Below are 23,965 nucleotides of genomic sequence, written 5' to 3'. Positions count from 1 at the left end.
CGATGTGGGAAGCATGCTTTATTAAATTGATTATGTGGTTATGTTTAATTTTTTTTTTGTAAAATTAAATTTAGATCAATTTAAAAGAAAAGTAAGGGAGGTTTAAGTGAAGAGAATGGTAGAAATAATAGGCATAAATGAATAATATAAGGAAAAGATGCTAAAATTAGAATATAAACAGTAATGTAGGCACATCCTTATAACCTAGGTATCCATGTGTTTAATCTTTGATTGATTTTTCTTTTTTTTTTTTTCTTCAATTATCCAAGTAAAGCAAGTAGTTTAATATTTAGATGAAACCCTATATTTGTATGTCTGTGATTAAACCAGAATATCTACTCCAAATTGTGCTTAAAATCAAGGGTAAGTTAGGTATAGTAAAAATACCATGAGTTTCAGAACCAGTATTAGATTTGGAAATAATACAACCAGGAAGAAAATTCTTCCTCTTCTTATTCTGGTTCTCGGTGATTTTTGAAGGAAAAAATTGACTTGTTCTTATTTTAAGATAAATCTTTTCAGGATAAGGAAGCATAAAAGGATCATAAATTAAGTCAACTTGATTATTCCAAAGTGATTTAATTTCCAATAAAAAGCTTTCAAAAACCTCTCTAGCAATATTACAAGGAGAAGCCTTGAGATTACAATTACTTAACAACTCCTGAGTTGAATTCAGATTAATATACTGCTTTTTAAGAGCTAGTACATTAGATGACTTAAACTTCTTTGACTGAGGTTGAATAAGAGTTACATAATCCTTCTGAAGGTGTATAATGATATCATTTTTAGGCTGAGTTAAAAATGATGATCTAATCTCCTTGATTGGTAGATTGAATGAATTCTGATAAACAAAAATGTTTATATATAACTTTGAAAAGTGAACTAATCTAATAGAATTATAGTAACTTGGAAGCTTAATTAATAAAGATTGAGGATCATATTGTGATGATACATAAAAAAAATTTTTTGATAGCTTATGCTTCTTAATATAATTATAATGAACTGAATGAATCTTATCAAGCTTTTGAAATTCTTCATTTGAAATTCTTTTCATCTCAAAATCCTCAGTCATTTGAAAATCTAAATCCACCACCAATGGTTTCTTTTCCCAATCATATTTTGAAATAAGCCATAATGACCTTAAAAATCCAGTAGTTGAGGTACCGGGTACCATATAAATAGAATTAATTAAATCATTATTTGTATATACATAGGCAGCAACATGTTCTAAAAATTCTTGAGAGTCTGGGATCTTATTTATTGATGCAAATTGTTTCAATTTTTTAATAGTTTGTCTTAAAGAAGGGAAGTAATTAGTTAAATTTAGTAATTTTGCTCCTGTTTGTGTTTTCCACCACAAATTACGTAATTGGATAAGATCTTCTCCTGGAGATCTAATATTCTCCTCAATAACTTTTTCTGACATGTTTTCAGGTTCAATAGTAATCCTTGCAATTTGTTCTAATTCACTTGGATGGAAGATACTTATTCTAAAAGTGATATCTTCCTTCCAATATACATCTAAAAATGGAGCAAAACCCTTTAAATCTGGATTATCGATACCTTGAGTATAATCATATTCTGGTATAACATCACAAGGAATAGAATGTAATTCTCCCAATTCTTTTTGTATTGATAATAAAAAAGCTATTTTAATCTTTTGGATAGATTCTTTTGTTTTTGGCCATTTATTGGATTGTTCCATTTCGATTACACATTGTATCTCCTCTCCCTCTAATCTATTTTCTTCGTATATATCAGAATTCAAGTTGGTATAGAATTTCATAAATCTCAAAATTGAACTGGATGATTGAATCGATTTAATAGTTAAAGGAAGAGAAGTTAATCCAGTTAATATAGATTTAAAGTTTGAAAATTCTTCATTTACACTTTTTTCTCGGCTTAAATATGGACTAACAGATCCAAAGGGCGTCATAGAATAAGTTATAATATTATCATCATTGGTACCTGTTGTTGATTCTGACTTTATTATAACTTCTGGAAGATGTCTACTTAATGTATACCTTAAAATATCCTCATTAATCCCCTTATTTGTTAAAAATTCATTATTTGAGTCGATTTCATGATTCCAAATTAGTGTCTCTAAAACGGTACCGTCTTTAAATCTTCTTGTCTCAATTTTATTATTGCCCCAAAAATCTTTAAATAGTTTTGCTTCAACAGTATCAATAAAAGGGCCTTTATCAATAGATCTTGTAATCTTAGGAGCAAACTGAATACCAATAATACATCCAAACTTTTCTTTTGAAACTATTTCTCTCAAATTTATATCTTTGACTCTATCAGTGAAACTTCTTATTAAGATCCGTCTCGTGATCTCAACCAAATTTGAACTCTGGCAATTTTCCCAAATCGAGTCAAAATTTCTTTTCATTGTTTTTGGATTTGAGTCTTCACCTAAACTGATTTCTTTTGGAATGTCGTTATTTGGTGGAATTAAATAACTAAGATGAACCTTATAAAAAGAATATGAATAAGAAATCATTATACAGGAATCAAACTCTAATAAAGTAAGCATTAGAGGAGTATCGTTCAAATTCTTATTTTGGTCGTGGCCTTGAACTCTTATCTTAATGTCAAAGTCTGCCCCAAGGCTAAACATATCAGAAACTGTTTCTGCATAGCCTATAATTTCCTTATTATCAATAAGCCCCAAAGTCTTATTTAATATATCCAGCAACTCCTCTTTTACTAGATCCTGACATCTCCAAAATACATTATAAGCCTGATCTTCTTCATCAGTCAAAATAAAAACCTGATTCCCAATATAATCTCTATTAAATAAGTGTAATAAATTAGTCCTCTTAAAATCCTTACTATGTAAAAATGTTTTCTCAAAACATTTCGGAGACGATTCTCCAAAGACATAATAGGTACCGAATTGATCTTTGTCTTGAGATTTCCAATTTGAGATCATTTTTTGTAGAGTCATTAATACAAGCTTAAATATCTGGAATGAACTTGTTATCCTTGAATTTATTGCATCTCTACTCAATTCCAGAGTGTGAAACAAAAGATATAAGAGGACTTCCTCGTCTAACTGTCCAGAAAGTCTAAATTGGTCATTAACTTTCAAGCGATTCCAAATCTTCCATCTAACACACCAAAGCTTGAGAAGCAACAGAGTGTCTTCAAGCAAACCAGAAGATAAAACTTCTTCTGTAATTTGAGATAATTTGAGCATTTGATTTCTAGTATCACTTAAAATAGCTCCATTATATTGTGGTGTTGGTGGTAAAAAGCAGGAATTTAGTTGATCTTGATCATATTTAAAGGTATCGTAATTCATAACACTCCTTCTTACACAATTTCTATGTATTGAGATAGAATCAATATTCAGCTTGGAAGATTCTGTAATACTTGGTAGAATTCTGAATCTAAATTTTGATACAGCCATATCTTTTGTCTCTTTTCCTGATTTCAATGCTACAACAATTGAAACTACTGGAATATACCTTAAATCATGTAAATAGTCAATTTCTACTTTAATATCCTGGATCTGATCTACGGACAAAAGTGTAGGTAATCCATTCTTATTCATATTTTTAAGGTATTCCTTAGAGAGAAGCTCTCTATAAATCTCTTCTGATTCATTTTCTGTAACACTCTGTATTCTATTATCCTTGATTCTACAAAGCAACTTATTATATAAGTCCATGATTAAGGCTCCCCTCTTAATGAAATAAGAATAGTTAATATAATCTTTGGATTCTATCAGGAATTCTGGAAAATCAAAAGCCAAATCTACAATAGATTCTTGATTAATAGCCAATTCCACGTTCATTAATTTAATTGGACTCTTGAGTGTTAAGTTATTTAAAGAAATAATTTCACCTGATAATTGTTCAAAAGTATCAGATAGCCCAAATTCCTCGTTAAGCCTCAAAATATCTGCAAAAAGCAATTCTTTACTACTCTCCCTAATCAAGCTTTTGGATGGAATCTTGAACTCTAATTCTCCCACCTTTTTTAACATGGATACTGCGTAAGGAAGAACTCCCAATACTATTTTCTCAGATTCCATACCAAACTCCTTATACTTTTGAAGAAGAATATTGAGTCTGTCTTGTAATGCAGAGTCGAAACAACTAGCTCCAAAAGGAGAATTCAACTGAAATATATCACTTGCATCTTTTGCATGCTGTTTATACCTCTGCCTCAGCTGTCTTTTATGTTGAGACTTGTTCTGTTTCATACTTCCAACCTCACCAACTCTGTTTGTGGTTTTCTAGACTTATACAGTTATCGTATTTAAAATTGTGGTTTCAAAAACTAGCAACAGACCTTATATGAAAGAATGAAATAAATATTAAAATGATAAAAGAGCTAGGCCTGAGAAAATAATACAAGAAATTTGTAGCCTTTTCACCAAATTCTCGTACTTATTCGGATTAAGATTATTCTTCTGCTTCCTATTACTTTCAAAATATTTCCTATTTAGATTTAATTCATTTAATTCAGTTTTTTCATGACATTCAAAAAACCGCCGGCGCCACATTCGGCGCCACATGTCATTGGCTACATGCAAAGAGTAAATGTTATGCATTAAAGGAAATAAAAATTATTTACTTTTTCTGTCAAATTTTCTTTTAAACCTTTCCATTCTGGTTTGATGGCTAGAACTAGTACCTGCGTCAGCTGAGTCAGGATCGTTGGACTCATGTTGACTGTCTTTCTTTTTCCTCATTTTAAGGTTAAGCTTCTCTTTAAATTTTTCAGTTTTACTAATTTTGCTTTCTTTAGGTGACTTTTCATTATTATTTGTTTTATCAGAAGATGTGGTATTATTGCTTTTTGCAATTTTTAATTCTTCATTAATTGGGTTTTCACTTTTTAAGGTACTTTTAGAACTTGGGACATCTGAATTTAGGCTAGCAAGATTATTTTTACTAAGTAAACTAGTTTCTGTTGTATTAGATACCTTATTTGTTAGACTGTTCTTTGTAGAATAAGACTTAGACTTAGATTTAACAAAAGCTTGTTTGGTCTCTGATCTATTTGAATTATGGGTTTCAATTACATTTGCAACATTTGATTCAGTTTCAGATTCCTTCACATTAGCATCAACAAGTCTTCTGTTTTCAAACCTCCTTTCAGCAGATCTTGAATCATCACTTACAACATTGTAATCACAATTCTTCTTAAATGTAGGGTCGCTAGAGAATGTTGAAAGTAATGCTGCTCCTTTATGTACATTTACCAGCTTATGTAAACCTAATATGACATCTTCATTTTCCACCTTGCAAAGCTCAGAAAACTTCTCCAGTTTATCTACAGATATGTAAATATTCTCCAAACAAGTTTCTGCAAAATCCACATTCTTTTTAATACTTGTTAAAGATTTCTCCAGATCATCAAGAATTCCCTCAAGAGATATTTGAACATCTACTAGACTCGAAGTTGGAGTTTTCTCACTCGCTTGCTCTATCTCTTGGTTGTCCTTGGTTACCTTTAGGCCAATTTCCATGCTAATTTTATCTGAATCCATTTCATTGCTATTCTTTTTTGATTTTTTTTTATTTTTAGAAAATCTGAGCCTACCTAATTTTGACTGATTCTTTCCTTTATTCTCCACAAGATCGGAATCATCTGTGGAATTAGAAAACCTGTTAAACCCCAGTGCATGCAGCAAATCCGCTCCCACTCCAGACCCATCGCTGCTTTTTCTTCCCATTTCCAACAAATTTGTTCTCTAACCTCAAGTTTTTCTGTTATATAACACTAGAATTGACTCAATAAATGTATCCTTATTTCTGCTCCTCTACTATTTCTTTTTTTCTTTAATTTCAGCTAATTTGACATATTTTATGTCAAATAAGATCTCTAGACTTTGCTTATAAAATATTTGGGCGGGCATCTCCCCGCCCACCTGGTTTGTTGCATATTTGCATGTGGACAAATTCAATAATAAAACAACTGTCATTAATTTTGGATGGCTGACTAATAAATTTAAATTAAAAAATCAATCTTTTGGTTTAGATGTAAAACAACCACAACCATACTAGTAAATGAATAAATAATTAATCTAAGCTTTGATAATATTTATTCAATAACTAATTAGTATTTATTTTCAACTATAATTACTCTATGAAAGTAGAACTTGCCTTATAAGCTGAGTAGGAGTAGTAATATTAATTCCTCCAATATAAATATTTGAATCAGATTCATTCATAAGTTCGTAAATGCATCTGATTTCGGGAAATGTAATAGATCCTATAACAAATACAATCACGATTTTGTTCTTCAAAGAATACCTAGGGAAGGAGGAGTGGAATTGTATTTGATTCAAGTTTCCAAGGAAGTAATATAAATCTTCATTGGAATCAGATTTACCAACACAAGGAAATTCTTCGTTAAAACTCCTTGGATTAAAGCTATTATAAGAAATAATTGAGTTATTTCCAATATTAAGTTGACAAAGAAGATGATAAATTATTGTCTTTATTAAAGGTTCAAATCTGGAAAGATTGATTTCTATATTTCTCAATCTTTGTTTATAGTATTTAACTCTTTCTTTATTATTAAGTTCGTACTTATGAATATGTTTTCCATTTCCTACTGCAATATCCTCAAATGAGTTACACAAACCCAATCCAAGAAGTTTCTTAAGTACGATTTGATCGTCATTAGAGAGCCTTCCATGTTCAATTAGCTGATTCAAATCATCATTACTTATTCCCGTATAATGCGAGATATATAGTAAAATTAATCTAAGTTTGTCGTTGCTATCTTTAACTATTGGAAGTTCTCCTTCCGATTTTCCCAATGAGGACTGGTCTAGCACGGCAAAAAGATTACCTCTTTGTTTACTCGCACTTAGGGATTTCCCATCATAATCTAACATTGTTGCAATACACTGTTCAATCTCTCCAATAGATGTGATATCATTCTTCTTTAAAATACTAAAGCACTCTCCAATCAAACTAATATGTGTCCAGTATCGGGAAAGAGTTTGTTGGTATTGAGGAAGAGTTCTAACTGCTTGTATTGTTTCGCTAGTTGAAATATTTGAGTCTTTATTATTCCCTCTGTGAATCTTAGCAGTTACATTATTATGAGTAAACTTTAAAGTTTCATCTGTAATGGCCTGGTTCACATTTCCAATATGATCATGCCTATATAATACCCACTTTGAATCCCTCTCATCAAGTACTGCCTTTTTTATTTCCTTTTTCCCTCCTGTACTAGAGATTTCATACTCATATACATCATCCATCTTCTGGCTATTGTCTTTATTCTTTAAGTCAGCATTTTCAGATCTAGTATTTGACAAAATGTTGTAATGATCAGGATTACTTATAGATACCGGAATCTTTAGTAGATCATAAGCTAACGCCTGGTAGTGGTAATCATGTATATATAATGGAGCAGTATCAAAACTTCTATCTAATAGCAATATGGTACATTCTTCATTACTTTCAGCTCCTCCATTTTGTAAGTGATGAAGCTTTTCAGCCAAATTCTTACATTCTGTTGATACTTCTATTCTTCCAGATCCTTGGTATCTTATTGTTGGTTTGTTATTAACGCCAAGAGTCTTACATAAAGTATTAATTCCAGACATGATTTGTTGCTGGAGATTTTCAGAAAGGTCAAGGCTAGTTGTAAATAAACCCTCTATATCAATATAGAAAGTCCTGCTATCGTAGGGAATAAAGTCTAAGTTGACTTCTTTAAAAGCTAATAACTTCTTCAAAAGACCTTCGTGGTTAGAGAGTATATCAAAACCTGTCATTCTTTCTCCCCTGAAACCAGTAACAAACAAGTGAGCCGATCTATACATTCCTTCACCTTCAAAGTCCTTCTGAATACGTTCAAGATTTCTCTCCTCGCTTGTTACAAAGTATATACAATCCATTTTCCTTAATGGTTGTCTTTTTGAATGTAGTTGCTCAACTATGGTAACTCCTGCCTCAATAATATCATAGAATGAGCAGCAAGAAGAAATTACTTTAAGTGTAAATTGATCAACCACCATAGTTAAATATCCATCACTTCCAGAAGCAGACATTGTACGCACTGGTGAAATGATTTCCTCTATTATCCTTCTTTTGCAATGACCGAGTAAACTCATTTTTTTTTTGTTCTTGAAACTTTGAGAAAAAAGTCAAACAGAAAGACATTTACCGTACTTACATCATCTCATATGCATAAAAATGACCAGTTATCGAATCAACCCCCAAATTCTCTACCTTCAATAATTCCCTTTCTTTTGACTTATTGTTTCCAAAACTCTACACTCTGCCTCCAAAAGTGTGGGGAGAAACTTGAAGGCGCGCAAATCATGCGCATGCACCACGTCATTGGCATTTATGCAATTTATAATTTTGAATTAATTTTAGAGGAAATTTTTTGTAAATTCGTGCCTTCAAAATTATAACTGATTTTTTCGTGTTGTAACATAAGAGTTGCACCGCAATATGATCTGATAAAAGGAGAAATTGGAGGACAAGTAACGAAGAAATGATCTGCTAAAGGTTTTAATAGTTTTTCGTTTGAAATCAATGCTTCAAGTTCAGAAGAAACTCTCCTTTCAAAACCTGGAACGGAGGCGAGCCCACCACAAATTAGTATATTTTGAGAAAGCTCTTTTCTTGTTTCAATATTAGAATTTAATAAAACTTGGATAATACCATCTAAAACAATGTGATGAATAACTTTTGCACTAGGAAATGCTTTATCTCCGAAGAAAATCTCAAAAGGTTTGGTTCGGGTATTTTTATCAACAACTAAATTAATGTATCTATCATTAACTATTAAATTCTCATACGTAAAATCTGAAATATTAGAATTATTTTCATTATCTTCGTTTAATTCGTAATTTACTATTCCACTTTGAAAGATAATATCATCCATTAAGTCATTGCTTATTTCTTTAATTATTTCTTCTTCTGGCTTTTCTTTATACTGAGAAAATAATTCGCTCTTAAATTTCTTCTTAAAGTCATCATAACCACATCTTATTATTTTTACATTATATTCAATAGGATATCCATCATAAATAGGACAAACAATTGTCTCACTTGCTCCTATATCAACTACTATTCCTGTTTTAAATCCTGTTGTAAAAAGACTTACTATTGGCTCGCTGATTCTCCTAATTCGGGGAACCTGATAATTCTCTTTAAGAATTTGTATAATATAATTTGAAAGCTCTATTGGAAAAAATGGCCTCTCTAGTAGTATTACTGGATAATCCTTAGGATTTGACATTAAATAATCAGTATATAACATACGTATCAGAGAACTCCAGCTTCTTTTCCAGTTAATGGGATCTTTAAAAACTGTCACATAATCTGATTCATCTGAGAAAATTGTATGATCATTTCTTGATATCTCTAATATATCCACACACTTTGAGAAGAGCTCACTTGTCTGCAGAATTACAAATGGCTCCGCTTTCTTTGAAAATCCTGCCTTTACATGTCGCCTTCCAAGTAATATTATTATATGGTTTTTATTTGTCCCTATGTCATCCATTTTATTATACACTTCTTCCCACTTCAGATTATCTTTGCTTTGAATTAACAATTTCAGTTATACACACTAATTCATGTTAGTAACTCACTTTATTTCTTGATTTTTTACAATAATTAAAAATATATATATATTTAAGGAATTTATCAAATAAATACATATTAAAACAAATGGCGCCAACTTTTTTTTGAATTATTTTTTTAAAATATATACTAAATAATATTAATTCAATAACTGGGAGAAAAAAAAAAAATCAACGCAAAAAAAAAATCTTTGAACCCCAGACATAAGTAAACCCTAACAGGAATCTTCTCGCTCTTTTTCTCTGTCTCTCTCTTTCGCACTCCTCCATCTTTTCTGTTTTATTTTACCCCCGAAATTTTTTACACTTTTTCCCCTGGTAAATAATAAAGATATATTCACCACTTAGGCGCCAAAAGCATGTCAATTTTGACACGTAATATATAAATAATAAAAATTAAATATTTAGGAGAAAAGAGCTTTCATTTGGAGGACTTTTCTCATCAAAATTAGGAAATGGAAGCACAAGCTGGTGAGTTATGTGAAGGTCAGATAGTTATCGATGGGGAGACAGAAATTGATGATTTGTTGTTGGCATCCAAGTTTGCAGAATTGGAGAATTATAAGTCTGTGTCCATTCTGACTGGGATAGATTCTTCTAGAGGCAGGAGAACACCAATTGAGAAGTCGTCAGAAAACATTGATATTATTTTAACAGATGAAGAGTTGGATAATTCTGAAAATGATGGATATGAATCCAGTGAAAATGAGGACACTGAGATTAAGGAGTTAATTAGAAAGGAAATGATCTACCGCCATAAGGTTTCTGAATGCCAGGGATCTAAGTATGAAAGTTTAGGTGAGAAGCTATCTAATGATTATTTAGCGCAGTTTGGTATTGCTTTGGATAAAAATAAGGGGACAAAGAATACATTATCTGATATTAGTGAATGCGAAAATGAGATGGCAGAATCAGAAGATGAGGTAATTAAGAAGGGAAAGCATAGTAATATAGGAAAGGAACACCAGTTAGATGGCTTCGAAGAGAAATTGAGCTGGCTACCAAATATTGAGATTTTGGATATGCCAGAAAAGGTAGATATCAGTCTTCCTTGTGAATTTGTTGGGGAAATTTACTCCGTAATAGATGATGGAACAATATTTGGTATGGAGGGAATCTTCATAGTAAAAAGTGACCCATCCACTATAATGTTAGATTTGGGATCAGTTTTATGTTTGGAGGATAAGACTATAGTAGGAGCTATTATAGACACTTTTGGCCCTATTTCATCTCCATTTTATGTCTTATCTAAGCAAAGTAATGTTGACAAGAATCTTCTTAAAAAAGGTACCAGAATATATTGTGATCGTAGGCATTCTACTATATTAGGTAAAGCCGGCAAAATACAATGTAGCTATTTATCAAGCACAAATTCTGGAAATAAAAAAAGTACATTATTCACTTCAAATACATCAAAATCTCCTTTCTCTAACAAGGACTTCAAAAAAGATCCCAAAACTAAAGTGTTGAGTAATCTAAGCCCTAGTGGCAAAGATGACAGCTCCTTTAGGTCTGAAGTTCAAAATGGAGAAGCTATCCCTGATGTTTACGATGAAGACGATGAGGAAGACGATGGACAAGAAGAGAGTGGTGATGATATTAGTGTTGGTTTGAACGAGGTTTCAATCAAGAAGTTTGTAGAAAAGTATGATAATTTGGGTAATATTCAAGAATCTGCCGTCGAGGATTCTATTGCAAATAATGGCCCACTTAAGAAGCAGAAAGAACATCAGAAGAAACCTAATAATAGTAATCAAAGCTACCACTCTAGGAGTAAAAACAATAAAAGATCACCAAACCAGAATTTTATAAACTGTGGAGGAAGATTTCAATGCAACAAAGATAAGAACTTTAATCGATTTAAGCAATTTGGAAACGGGAATATTTATGGGCATAATTTCTTATCTAATTATGATTTAGGCTTCGGAAAAGGTAACCACCAAAACCAAGTAACAAGACGAACTTCAAGTGCGGAGTTTGGATACAACCAAGGAAATTTCTTACTTCAGGACTTCCAAAATAACTATTCACAGTTTCCCTATGGTGCTCCAAATAATGCATTCATGGCACAAGAAATTCAACAAAATAGCGGGGGAATTCAATTCTATAGCCATAATAATGGCTCCGAGTTTCCGGCTTCTTTCCATTCCCAGCCACAAACACAACAAATATACTCGAATTTAAGTCAAAATTTGCATATTCACTCCCAATATTTTTCACACACCGATAAATTACAACTACAACACACACAACTGCCATATCAAAATGGAAACGCAGGTCAAGCCACAACAAACTTTGAAGGTAATCAGTATTCAGTAAACAACCAATACTATAATGGAAATAGTTTAGGCAATCCATATATTTATAATAGTAATAATAATAGAAATGGCGCCAACCCCAATTTTACATGCACTAGTGGCACCGGTGATGGAAATTACATGGATATGCGCAACCACCAGGGTTCGATCCCTGGAGGAGCAAATTTTTCGTGTTACGGGAATAAATATTAAAAGAGATGAAGGGATGAATATATTATGCTATAATACTGGAAAAAATAGGCATTCAAATCTATAAAAGCTTTATATTAATCTTTTAAAGAGAAGTACAATAAGTGACTAGGTGAATACCCATTAATACCAAGGAATAAACTTAAATGTAATGTTCAATCATTGAAAAGATATTCGTTTTTATATAGTACGTTCAAATGAACATATGCAAGAATATGACTGTGTGAGATGGAATAAGTGTTTTGGAAGAAATAGATTAGGTTTATTTGTTATTATTATTATTCATGCCTCCGTCGCCAACAATTTGCATTAAGTAGTTGATGGAATTAAATATTTGGGAATTCTTTCTGTCACCGGAGTTTACAAGAAGATCATCACAGAATGATTGGATCCTGGGATTGTACTTGTACAAACTATAGAGATCATAATTATTTGATGGTGGATATTTGGATGAAGAGATAAAATGGAGTTTGGAGCCACTATATGTATTAGAATGATTTAAATTATAATTATGTGAATACGAACTTCTGTTATTAGAGCTTAGATGATTAGTACTTGGAATGCGGACATAACTGGGCATTGAGAATGAGTCTCCTCCATGGTCAATTTCCAATATTGGCTTGTTATAAAGTACCAGTTCGTTCCTCATATAAGCGTGCTTACGAGTAAATGGAGCTTGAAAATCAACATGATCAAATACTTGGTTATACGACAAATCATTCCATATACAATTATTGCTAGATTCAAGGATAATTTTTTTCTCTGAGCATCTAGAAATCTCGGACAATATCAAGGAAAAAGGATTATTACTCTCACGTATTTGTTGAGAATTGTTAACTTCAGTTTGAACACTTTCAGCATTACTAATCACGCTCTTAGAGTGATTAACTCCATTTATTTGAGAAACTCGATTAGTATACTCGATCTGACCAAAAGAATTTTCAATTCCAGAATTAATTCCTGAACTCGACTCTGCATCTAAATATGGATGCAACTTATAATTGTTTGCATTACATATATTATTATTGGTCATATCTAGGAAAGTTGACTTATTTGGACTGAAACTGTCATTTTTCCCAACATTTTGAAAGCTAGTAACTTTTCTAGAATTGTTACACATTGATTTTTCATTTATTATGAAATCCATTGGAGGAAGTTTCAAGTTATAGGAAGGACCTGAGACTTTGGAATCCACTCCTGGCTTTGACAGCTTGGAAATATCATTAAATTCACTTGCCTTGTTTGGAGAAACTAAGTAATCTGTATCCCTCCTTTGAATAGTGCTTCTGGATTCTCCCTGAGAATGAGAAATCAAAGAACTTAGGGATGAAACAATGCTTTGTATAAGCTCACCAGTAATTTTCGTATTATCAGCATTTTCTGCGAAGTTGCAGCCACTGATCTTTTCTGGAACTATTTGATTTATACTTTGAATAATATCATCAGAGTTTATTGCTGCTCCGCCTGAAGTTTTTTTCGCAGAAGCTACAACTGAAAGAGAATACGCTAAAGCTAAAGCCGCTGTAGTTGGATGTACCCCAGGGAGTTTTGAGCCAAGGATCTGTGCTGCAGAATTATTATTAACGGTTGCAACATTACTCACAACAGTATTAGCACTATTTATATTTGCAGTATTTGTTACCATTCTACCTCTGCCAACTCCATTAAGTTGTTCACCACTTTTCAGTTTTTGAATGGAGGCTATAACCTGAAGAACAGCGGAAAGAAGAACCGAACCACTGATCTGATTAGGTTGAATTGCACTATTCGATACTCCTGAAATGCTTGTTTGGCCAGTAGATTCTACTAAGTCCTTCTTAGACCCCAAAAAATTTGAGTTATTTGACTTATCATTTTCCTTATTTTGAAAACTTTCACCTAAACACGGATTTGAGATATTTCTTTTCTTAGGATTTCTTCCACAAGGAGTTTGAAAATTTGTGCTTGGGCTTAAGTTCGAGCCATAACAACTATCATATCTAGAAAGACTACCCATCATTGATGAGGGAGCTGTCGTTCTTTCAACGCTATTCACCAAAGAAGAGGAATGTGATCCAAATGCATTTGAAACATCACCCTGATTTAGACTTACATCTTTCATATCTTTTCCAAGAGAACCCATATATTCAATATTTGAGATTCTTTTTTCTTTAGGACACCTTGTAGGAGTTATACTAATATTTTGAGCTAAACTAGTTGAATCGCTGGATTGCCTATCAATAGAATCCGTAGTTTCCAAAGTTGGAAGCTCCACACCTAATTCACTTGAGTGCTTTACTATCTTCACATCCTCATCAGATTTTAACTCTTTTGCTCGTTCTATCTTTGAGCTGCACTTCATTTTCTCTAGTTTCAAAAATTCTTAAAAATTAAATATTAAAGATTATAATAAACAACACTTTTAATCTTTATTCCAAACCTGAAATTGACCTGAGTCTGAACCTGCTACCTTTATTATTTTTGTTATATTTGAAAACACTTAATTAGATATTGCACTGTATATTTGAATAACCTTATTACAATTTTGAAATGGTAATATGGAGATCATATAGCTTTACTTGAACCTTGCTACTAAGTTTACCTGATTTATAATGATTATACTCTAGATTTTGAACCAAAACGATCTCGCCCCACTTTAAAATATATCAAGCACAATTAGATTTTAAAAAAATATGAACAAATTATTAAATCCTAAAATTTATTCACTTTATTACCTGTTTACATCAAAAAAAAAAACCTTTGTTCTCGTATATTTCTTCTTTAGACTAATCTGTATACATTATTTGCCATACAATACGCTTTAAAATTTTAGTTCAATCACAATTTCTTTATTACACTGTATTTATTGCTCAAGTATCAACTTCTGTGAAACAAAACCAATAAGAAAAAAGATTGCAATTAAATAGCAATAATATAATATTTATTACTGGTATTACTGTTATAATAGCAATAATAATTATTATTATTATGAATAACTGTCAGAGGTGGCGAGATCATTAAAATAAAATCCAATGCATAATATAATATCCTTCCACATCCACCCTCTATCAAATCCAATTTTCAAGTATCATTAATTCTGTGTGTACTCCCGCCAAACCTGAATTTTGGTATCTTAATATTATTAAATTCTCTCTTTAAATAATGAATAACTTGATTTTAATACTGTTAACTAATTAATCAATTAGATAGTCTAAATTTAACCTTTTTATTAAACTGGAGATATACAAAATTTGAACTTTAATGGAAAAATTCGGACTCCTCGTCATTTTTTTAAAATCTTTCTTTCACGTCCCACTTTCTCCCTTTTATTCCCAATACTGTAATTCCTCAACTTAACTAATCCATTTGTTTACATCTTCCTCCAAAAGGTTGCAATCTCTTGACTTCTGAAAAATAAAAACGTTATTACTGTTATTAATAAATGAATATAAATTCAGGAAAAAAGTAATTTGTCTTTTCCATATGTACAAACACTTATCAAAGCAAAACCATATGTCTGCGTTTTTTATTTGCAAACTTTGACAACTATTGCATGTGTCCACATGCAATAATTATTATTACTTTATTATTAACAAATTTCATGTGGACAACTATGGAATAACACCGGTATCAGTTGAAATGTGGGAGAGGGGCGGATTTTGTTTATTGAAAAGTTAATAAGCACTAAAAGTAAGTGTAAGAATAGTCTTAAAATATTTACTAGGAAGTAGTTAAACTTGTGTGAAGTTATTACCATACGCAATTCTGAGATTTTTTCTAAAACTATGAATTCTTTTCAAGATTCTGATTTTCCTTTTTTACAATCTGACTCTAAATTATTTGTTATAATAAATTTCTTTGATCTGTTGGCGCCATGCAGGCGCCAAAAACTGATTTGTGAGTCTAAATGTAAAAAATAAAAATTAGAGAATTGAGGAAGGGAAGAAGAAATAGTAGAAAATAAAAAATTAAAAAAGAAGAATAACTGTGGGGTTTTTATGAACTAGAGTCTTTGGAAGTGAGAAGTTTGGGAATACATTAGCTTCCTTGATTATTTTTACTGTATTCTAGGTAAGTTTGAAAAAAGCAAAGAAATTTGTCTTGGATTTCGAAGTTCGTCACAAATTAATTTGTTAATCTAAGTGTGAAACTAAAATTGATAGTTTGGGAACCCATTTATCAAATTAATTAAATAATCTCTTTACTATTTAAAACAAGGATTTTCTTTTTTTTTTAACCACTTAAACAATAATATATATGAACTGAAGCTTGGCTTGAATTTTATTTAATATATTTTTACTATAAAAAAGGAAAATGTCAAGACAAGAAAAAGAACAATATGATTACTTGTTTAAGTTCATAGTCATTGGAGATGCTGGAGCAGGAAAATCGTGTCTACTTCACCAATTTATAGAGAATAAATGTAAGTTTGTTTTCCTAAAAAAGAAAACTAAGTGATGATAAATCTAAATATAAAATGAACCCTTCTTCTAAGTATTAGAATAATTACGGAGTATTTATCGTCATTTAACTATTAGAAACCATTGACTTATTTTCCCTTCACATTTGATTCTTAATTTAAATCTTAGTCAAGAAAGGATCTTCGCACACAATTGGAGTTGAATTTGGGTCAAAGATTATTACTGCAGGAGGCAAAAGAATCAAACTTCAAATTTGGGACACTGCAGGACAAGAAAGATACCGTTCAGTTACAAGATCTTATTATAGAGGAGCAGCAGGAGCTCTTATTGTTTATGATATAACGAACAGAGAATCATATAACCATTTGGTCAATTGGCTTGCTGATGCAAGAACATTGGCCAGAGTGGATATATCCATTATTGGAGTCGGAAATAAGCTAGATCTTAAAGATAAAAGACAAGTTACATTTCTAGAAGCAAGCAGATGTGCTCAGGAAAATGATATACTATTTTTAGAAACCAGTGCATTAACTGGCGAAGGAGTGGAAGAAGTCTTTGTCAAAGTGACAAGGCTTATTCTAAGTAAGATTGAAGATGGAACAATTGATCCAAGTACGATGACATCTTCTGGAGCTCAGGCTCCATCTAGAGCACAACTTACTTCATCCAACAAAGATGATGAAAATAGCCGTTCTGGGAGATGTTGTTAGAATGATTAGAGGAAAATCTGCTTAGGAATAAATAGATACACAGACTTCATTTAAAATTGTTTATAATAACCATTTTTTTCTTTAAGATTTACTATTATTTTACATTATTAAGTAAATATCAATAATTCAAAAAGCGACCTCTACTCATTTGATTGTTGAGTGAATATTGGATAGCTTTCCAAAACATTTTCCCAAGTAATTTGTTGATTAATAATCCTTAAAATCACAGATGCCGCCTCTGCTGACGATATTCTAACTTGTTTCATTGAATCTCTCTCTCTTAATGTTACAGTATCATCCTTTATACTTTGGAAATCTATAGTAATGCCAAAAGGAATACCAATTTCGTCAGTTCTTGCATATCTTCTTCCAATTGAAGCTGATGAAGTATCTACTTTACATGAGATACCATGATTAATAAAGCTTTTATGTAAAAGACTTATCAAATCGTTGAAGATTGTATTTGAACTAATAGGCAAGATCGAGCACTTTACTGGAGCAATTAAAGCTGGCAAAGACAAGTAACTTCTCTGCATTTCATTATCAGCTGAGCTATTTGTATTTTTATTACCAGTATTCTGATCCTGAACTTCAAATAAATCATCTCTAATTTTGAAGCTATGCTCTAATAAACAATATATTATTCTACCAATTCCAAATGAAGGCTCGATTACAGCAGGAGTAAATTGCTCCTCTGTTACTTTCTTTGTCTGAAATTCAAATTTAACCATTTCTGATGATATCTCCCACTGATATTCTTTACCATTTTCACAAGATTTATAGTTTAAAACAGCCTTATTAGATTGATTGAGCTTTTCCTGGAAACTATTGTCTCCTTTATTTGCAAGTTCCTGTAAAGCTTCTGTTACTAATGATGCTTCTTGTTTGAAGGTTTTTCCTATCAATGGTTTATTTAAATTCAGTACTAAAACTGTTTTAAATTGAGGCTCATCATACTTTTCAGATGCAAATAAATCATTTTTTGTTGCTTTTGAATGCTGTAATAAATCATAACACGATCTATCAGCATGGCCTGCACATTCAATCCATCCATATGAAGTCAAAATCTCTGCATCCCAGCAGTCACTTGCATAATGTGCCATTTCAGTACTTAAATGTTGTCTGAATCTTATTCCTTGTGGGTTAATTCCGATAGAAACAAGAAAATCATAAGTTCTAGATAAGAAATAAGCCAAAGTTTCATTATTAATGATCTTCTCTTTGCCATGAACTGCTTCTTTTAATGTAATATTTCTCTCAATTTCACCATTTTTAAGTTGAGTCTTGCTTGAATATAATGGAAGACACTTGGAAGCAACATCATGGAATTTAGGATGATTCTTTCTATCAGGATGCACAAAATGTTCAATTTCAGCCATCTGGAATTCTCTAACTCTCAAGAGCCCGTTTCTAGGAGCAATTTCATTTCTAAATCCCAAACCAATCTGAGCTACTGAAAATGGGAGCTTTTTACCATTATATTCGTATAATCTTTTAAAATTCACAAAAATTCCTTGTGCTGTTTCAGGTCTCATAAAACCAACACTATCATTCTTTCCTTCTACCTCTTTGGGACCAATTTTTGTTCTAAACATTAAATTAAATGGATAAGGTTCTGACCACTCCCCACCACTTGGTGGCTTAATTTGGTATTTATTCAAACTTTCTTTTATTTCATCAATACTCATTGAACCAGCTTTAATTCCCAAAGCTTCTAACTCGTTCTTCTCTTGCTCTGACTTTGGGGGATTCGAAGATTTTTCCTTTAATCTATTCTCAACATATTCCTCTAAAACTTTATCAGCTCTGTAATACTCATTAGTTTTAATATCCGTTATCATTGAATCAGTAAACCTATCAACATGACCTGAAGCCTTCAAAGGGTTATATGGAGTTAAACAAGTTGCACTAATCTCTAACATATCTTCAGCCAATACAAAATGCCTTCTCCAAAAACTTTCGACCTCAGACTTTAATGCACATCCTGGAGGACCATAGTCAAATAATCCCGCTACTCCTCCATATATTTCAAAAGATGGGGCTATAAAAAACCTTCTCTTCAAAAGATTCTCAAGAGCATCTCTTCTTTCTACCAGAGTTTTCCGATTCATTCTTTAATTTAAATTTACTCGTTCAAATTTCTAAGCAAATGATTGAATTCTTTATTTTATGCTTCAATCCTTTCTTTTCCTTGATTCTTTAAACTATATTAAGTACTTCCAGCAATAGCGAGAAAGTATTGAAGAAAATAATTTCCCACTTTAAATCTAGTTTTCCCTCTCGATTTTGATTATTTGATTTTTTTTTTTTAGTGATCCAGTTTTAATTATTCATTATATAAAATATTAAAAATAAATATTACAAGTAGTTTATTAGACTAAGCTGTAGGTATTAAAATTTGCCGCCTTTTTTTTTGCTAAAAATTACCATGAAATATTATAAAAGAATATAAGGCAGCTTTACACTTAGCTTTCTTCATTGAATGAACTTGTTTTTGTAATTTTAATATTACCTCCAGGAGCATTTTGGGTGAGCTTGATTTCATTGTATGTTGCAAGAACTAATAGATGGTAGAAAAAAATGGCAGCAGTACATTTTGTAACAGTCTTTTCTGGTAACAATTCACTCAAGTAAATTGACATTTCTTCTTCATCATCATTAAATTCAATATCTTTATTGTTTTTATCTCCATTGATAATTTTGGAATTCTTTTCCTCTCTTCTGTTATTCCCACCGGAATTTTCTTTATTTAAAGTGCTTTGATTTACTAAGTACCCATTTTCTTCGTTAATCTTTCTAATTTCTCGGATCTCCTTCATTCTTGATGCAATAAACTTCTGAACAGTATAAGTTTTTAAGTTATAAGTTCCGCTACTTGTGGTAATTCCGCTCTTACTCCAATTGGATGATTTAATTTCCTCCATACAAAAGATATCACTAATACTAGTTGCAATAGTATTTGTTCTGTGCTGCTTATCATAGCAATCGTTCACTATTGATCCACTAAGTCTGCCAGTTCTCACAATTCTTTTCAGTTCAGAATTAGCTGAATCTCTTTGGATTCCCATCAAGTTTTTTTCAAACTGGAAAGGAGAACTATTGTATGATAATATTGACCCAGTTTCTAACATAGTTGATAACCTAACTCCAGAACTGGAGCCTCTTCTACTATCTGAAAATATCATAGACTCTCTTCCGCTTTGTAATCTTGCTCCATCTGAGGAATTCAAACCATCTCCATAGTAATTGACAGAACTTTCGATAGTATCACGGCCATTTTTGAAACGATGATTACTTGGAGATCCAACAAAATCATCGTCCATATTAAAATGATCAAATCCCAAATCAACATTATTATACTCAGGTCCCATACCATACTCACCTCTATGCTTTTCTATCGCTCCATAATTGTCTAAATTACTTTCAATATGGTTTGATGCTGAAATTCTCTTGTATTTCCTCATACTACGAATTGCAAGAGTTTGAAATTTTATTAAAAATTGATTTTGTTCACTTTTTTGGGTTTTTATTTGCCACCACTTATATGAGTCCCATCCCCTTGATCTTTCATTCATACTAGCAATCATTTCATCATCGAATAATAACATTTCAAGCTGATTCTTATTATTGGAGCTGATTCCTTTAAACTGTAAATCAACATCAAGATGACTTAAACATCTAGTTCTTTTTCTACTTTCCCCCCGATTTTGAGCCTCACAAACTACCTCAGTAGTTTCATCGACAAATGGATGTTCTTTATCTTGATCTATTGATTTTCTTTTCTCAGAGGTTAACTTTATTCTCTCCATTTCTTCAAGTAATTCCTCATTCTCCTCTCCTTGAAACATAAAATCCTCATTGTTTATTGAAGACCAGAGTACCATTTGGCTTTCCCCTCTTCTTTCAGATGATTTCTTTCCGCCAGTTCTTCCTTCAAAATTTCCACCTCCATCTTTGTTTTCGTCATTATTACTCTCCTCTAAACTTAAAAAGTTTTCTTCAAATCCAAACTCTCTTGAAAACTTGGATTTATTCCCATTAATCTCAGGAAGGGTAATATCCTCGATTCTTCCGATATTTGAATTATTTTCATTACCTTTGAAGAGAATATCTCCAAAATTCAACTCATCTATATTTTTGCCTGATAAGTCTAAAATAAAATTTTCAGTATCTAATGGCAATATCAACTCCACATTTTTATCAGTATTATTGCTGTTACTTGAATAGTCACCATTCAAACTAAGTGATGAATCTATTGAAATCAACTCAGTCAATAAGGAATTCTTCTTTTTGTTACTTCCTCCACTTCTCCTAACTAATGAATTGCAACTGTTTTTGTTTTCTGTATCATTTCTTCCTTCCCTAAACTATTTTCAGTAATGGCTTGTTAATATTGAACTCCAGATTTGTAATTAATTCAGGACTTACTCTCAAATATAAATTATCCAAGTCAGACTCTAAATAAAATGGATTAGCGAGTTAATATTACTTTTCTTAAAAAAGCCACTTTCAAATTGGAATGAGAAGTCTAACTTACCCAAATATATCCACTGCTTATCGTAAATGAGCATTAATCCTCTCAATAATGTTGCTGCAACTCTCAAGGAATAGCTCATATTATTTGCCAAAGTGACAAAATCTGCTACCTCTGATTTTACTACTATTTCCTGAATTATCTTCTTGTTAAAGGGCTTTTTGTTTATTCCATATGTACCTGCAATCCACAGCCTACCTGCACTGGCTAAATTTAAAAAAAAAAAAGAAACAGAAAATAGTTAATCAGTTTATTCTAAAGCGGTATCCTATTAAAATATATTACCTATAAGCAGAAAATTTTATTTTCTACTATAATCTCCTCTTTTATTCCTATACCAATTGTTAGAAACTTACTCTCAAACTTTAGTATTCTCGATTCCATTTTTTACTTCTTGAATATTTAACTCTATATATCTTTAGTTCTTTTGTTTGTATTATTAAAACTTGATTTTTCCTCTCTCTCTTTATATATATGTTATTTTTTTTTGCCTGCTTTGAATGTCATAATGCAAATACATGCAAATACATGCAAATGCATGTATTTGCAAATTTTGAGTGGATAGAATATTTAAGTAATAAATATTAAATTAAAAGAAAAAGTTAAATTTTAAATAAAGATTTGAATTCCAAATTAATTTTCAATAATTCTCTTAAATATCTCCATAGTTGAAAACTTCAATATTTGAATAATGAAAAAGTTACCAAAAAAACTCTCTTTAGTTTCGAAAGACCTAAACTGATATTCCAAACCGCAGATAAAGCATCCAGAACCTGCACTATTTCTACAATTTGAGGCATTTTTAAGACTGCTTGCACCCTTTGAATTTGTATGTTCTCTTACTAATGTTAAATTGTAATCCTGTATGTTTTCGTTGTCTTTGTTTTTTAGGATTTCTTGAATTAACTTAATAATTACTCCGTAACTACCTATAGTGCTTTTTTCATCTGGATATGAAGAAGGTTTAATTTTGTTGAAATAATTATATATTTAAAAAATTTAATCAAATGTGTTTAATTATGTTAAGCATTTTTAAAGAATATGTTCAGAAATTAACTTACCTTGAATATAACTGGAAGATGAATTAGAATAAGCTATTGTTGTTTCTAGTAAAATCTTTAAAAGAATCTCTGTCAAGCTAAGCAAATACTCTCCAATCATATCATTCTCGTCATTATAAACAATTGCTGAAGCTTGTAATGATTTATAAATCTTCCCAAGTCTATTTATGAATGCCAGATTGATCAAGTCAGAAATATTTAGCCACCAAGGAGTAATCTTCAATATGAAGACTAAATAAGAAAATATTACTGAATAGTGAAATATCATACAAGGGGAAAAATTTAAATTTTCGGCTGAATTCTTATCGAAGTTTAAAATGTCATAAACAAACTCTTTTACAAGGAACTTTTGAGTGTATAAATTATGTACAAGGCTTAGCGACTGAATCTGGTCACATGTCAAGTATATTGACGATAATATAATTCCCATATATCCATGACTTACTGACGATGCTTTATGATGTGTATTTAGAATCCCTGAAATACTTTGTAGAAACATATCTTTGATTAAGTTACTTTTTGATATTACTCTACCAGTTGTATTATTTAAACGTAGTAGTGTTACAATAATGGAAACAATGGTTACTAATTTAATATCTTCCATAGTGTGATTGAAACCAAAACTAAGGCAATAGTTACATACATTGATACTTTTACTCAATGTATTTACACTTCCAAGCGAACTATCATACTCATCAGACAAAAAACGGGCATTCACTCCACATTTTGAGGTTTTTTCAGCATGAAATAAAAACATTGGGTGAGCTAAAATAGAATCAATAATATTTTCTAACCTTCCGTCAGTTCTGTATATTTGGACTTTACTTAAAAACATTGAAAACAATAATATTAAGATAGCCATTAAATAACTTGATTTGTTGGCATCCAAATTGTTACCCTTTCTTCTGCAATTAACAATATATTTTAAAATCTTCTCAACTAAAGAAGCAGTAGAGTCGCTTTGAACCAAATTAATCAAAGATTGTCTCATTTTAAGTCTAAATATTTCTCCTTTTTCACCTCCAGATCCAACCACAATGCTGTCAGAAAGAGTATCTTTAATTCCCAATTCCAAGACCAAACTTGAAAGTGTTTCTAAATAAGCAGATACGTAAAACTTTTCAAAGTTATTCATATTGAAAATATCATTCATCCTGAAGATCAAAATGGTTT

The 23,965-nt window shown here is 31.3% G+C and overlaps 10 protein-coding genes across 10 annotated transcripts; 2 read left to right on the top strand and 8 right to left on the bottom strand.

Moving 5' to 3' along the window:
- Positions 1-301: 301 nt before the first annotated feature.
- Positions 302-4,216, bottom strand: ELE39_000516 (NRAP like nucleolar RNA associated; the record flags this gene model as incomplete). Its single annotated transcript, XM_067343565.1, has 1 exon — positions 302-4,216. The coding sequence occupies one exon, from the start codon at positions 4,214-4,216 to the stop codon at positions 302-304; it is 3,915 nt and encodes a 1,304-aa protein (XP_067202347.1).
- Positions 4,217-4,582: 366 nt separating this feature from the next.
- On the bottom strand, positions 4,583-5,695 carry ELE39_000515 (uncharacterized protein; the record flags this gene model as incomplete). The annotated part of the gene is made up of 1 exon (XM_067343564.1): positions 4,583-5,695. One exon carries the CDS (start codon positions 5,693-5,695, stop codon positions 4,583-4,585), a length of 1,113 nt encoding a protein of 370 aa, XP_067202346.1.
- A 411-nt stretch (positions 5,696-6,106) lies between these two features.
- Positions 6,107-8,095, bottom strand: ELE39_000514 (STXBP UNC-18 SEC1 syntaxin involved in golgi transport; the record flags this gene model as incomplete). Its single annotated transcript, XM_067343563.1, has 1 exon — positions 6,107-8,095. One exon carries the CDS (start codon positions 8,093-8,095, stop codon positions 6,107-6,109), a length of 1,989 nt encoding a protein of 662 aa, XP_067202345.1.
- A 245-nt stretch (positions 8,096-8,340) lies between these two features.
- On the bottom strand, positions 8,341-9,501 carry ELE39_000513 (actin family; the record flags this gene model as incomplete). Its single annotated transcript, XM_067343562.1, has 1 exon — positions 8,341-9,501. One exon carries the CDS (start codon positions 9,499-9,501, stop codon positions 8,341-8,343), a length of 1,161 nt encoding a protein of 386 aa, XP_067202344.1.
- A 534-nt stretch (positions 9,502-10,035) lies between these two features.
- On the top strand, positions 10,036-12,090 carry ELE39_000511 (uncharacterized protein; the record flags this gene model as incomplete). Its single annotated transcript, XM_067343560.1, has 1 exon — positions 10,036-12,090. One exon carries the CDS (start codon positions 10,036-10,038, stop codon positions 12,088-12,090), a length of 2,055 nt encoding a protein of 684 aa, XP_067202342.1.
- A 259-nt stretch (positions 12,091-12,349) lies between these two features.
- Positions 12,350-14,428, bottom strand: ELE39_000510 (uncharacterized protein; the record flags this gene model as incomplete). The annotated part of the gene is made up of 1 exon (XM_067343559.1): positions 12,350-14,428. The coding sequence occupies one exon, from the start codon at positions 14,426-14,428 to the stop codon at positions 12,350-12,352; it is 2,079 nt and encodes a 692-aa protein (XP_067202341.1).
- A 1,952-nt stretch (positions 14,429-16,380) lies between these two features.
- ELE39_000509 (Ras family) lies at positions 16,381-17,197 on the top strand (the record flags this gene model as incomplete). The annotated part of the gene is made up of 2 exons (XM_067343558.1): positions 16,381-16,489; positions 16,656-17,197. 2 exons carry the CDS (start codon positions 16,381-16,383, stop codon positions 17,195-17,197), a joined length of 651 nt encoding a protein of 216 aa, XP_067202340.1.
- Positions 17,198-17,337: 140 nt separating this feature from the next.
- On the bottom strand, positions 17,338-19,308 carry ELE39_000508 (glycyl-tRNA synthetase; the record flags this gene model as incomplete). Its single annotated transcript, XM_067343557.1, has 1 exon — positions 17,338-19,308. The coding sequence occupies one exon, from the start codon at positions 19,306-19,308 to the stop codon at positions 17,338-17,340; it is 1,971 nt and encodes a 656-aa protein (XP_067202339.1).
- A 354-nt stretch (positions 19,309-19,662) lies between these two features.
- Positions 19,663-22,115, bottom strand: ELE39_000507 (uncharacterized protein; the record flags this gene model as incomplete). Its single annotated transcript, XM_067343556.1, has 4 exons — positions 19,663-21,564; positions 21,626-21,654; positions 21,735-21,938; positions 22,088-22,115. The coding sequence occupies 4 exons, from the start codon at positions 22,113-22,115 to the stop codon at positions 19,663-19,665; spliced, it is 2,163 nt and encodes a 720-aa protein (XP_067202338.1).
- A 648-nt stretch (positions 22,116-22,763) lies between these two features.
- Positions 22,764-23,927, bottom strand: ELE39_000506 (uncharacterized protein; the record flags this gene model as incomplete). The annotated part of the gene is made up of 1 exon (XM_067343555.1): positions 22,764-23,927. One exon carries the CDS (start codon positions 23,925-23,927, stop codon positions 22,764-22,766), a length of 1,164 nt encoding a protein of 387 aa, XP_067202337.1.
- Positions 23,928-23,965: the final 38 nt, after the last annotated feature.

The sequence above is a fragment of the Cryptosporidium sp. chipmunk genotype I genome, assembly GCF_004936735.1.
Source record: "Cryptosporidium sp. chipmunk genotype I strain 37763 chromosome Unknown contig_12, whole genome shotgun sequence".
NCBI classification, from domain to species: Eukaryota; Apicomplexa; class Conoidasida; order Eucoccidiorida; family Cryptosporidiidae; genus Cryptosporidium; species Cryptosporidium sp. chipmunk genotype I.
This window is presented reverse-complemented; position numbering and strand designations above follow the sequence as displayed.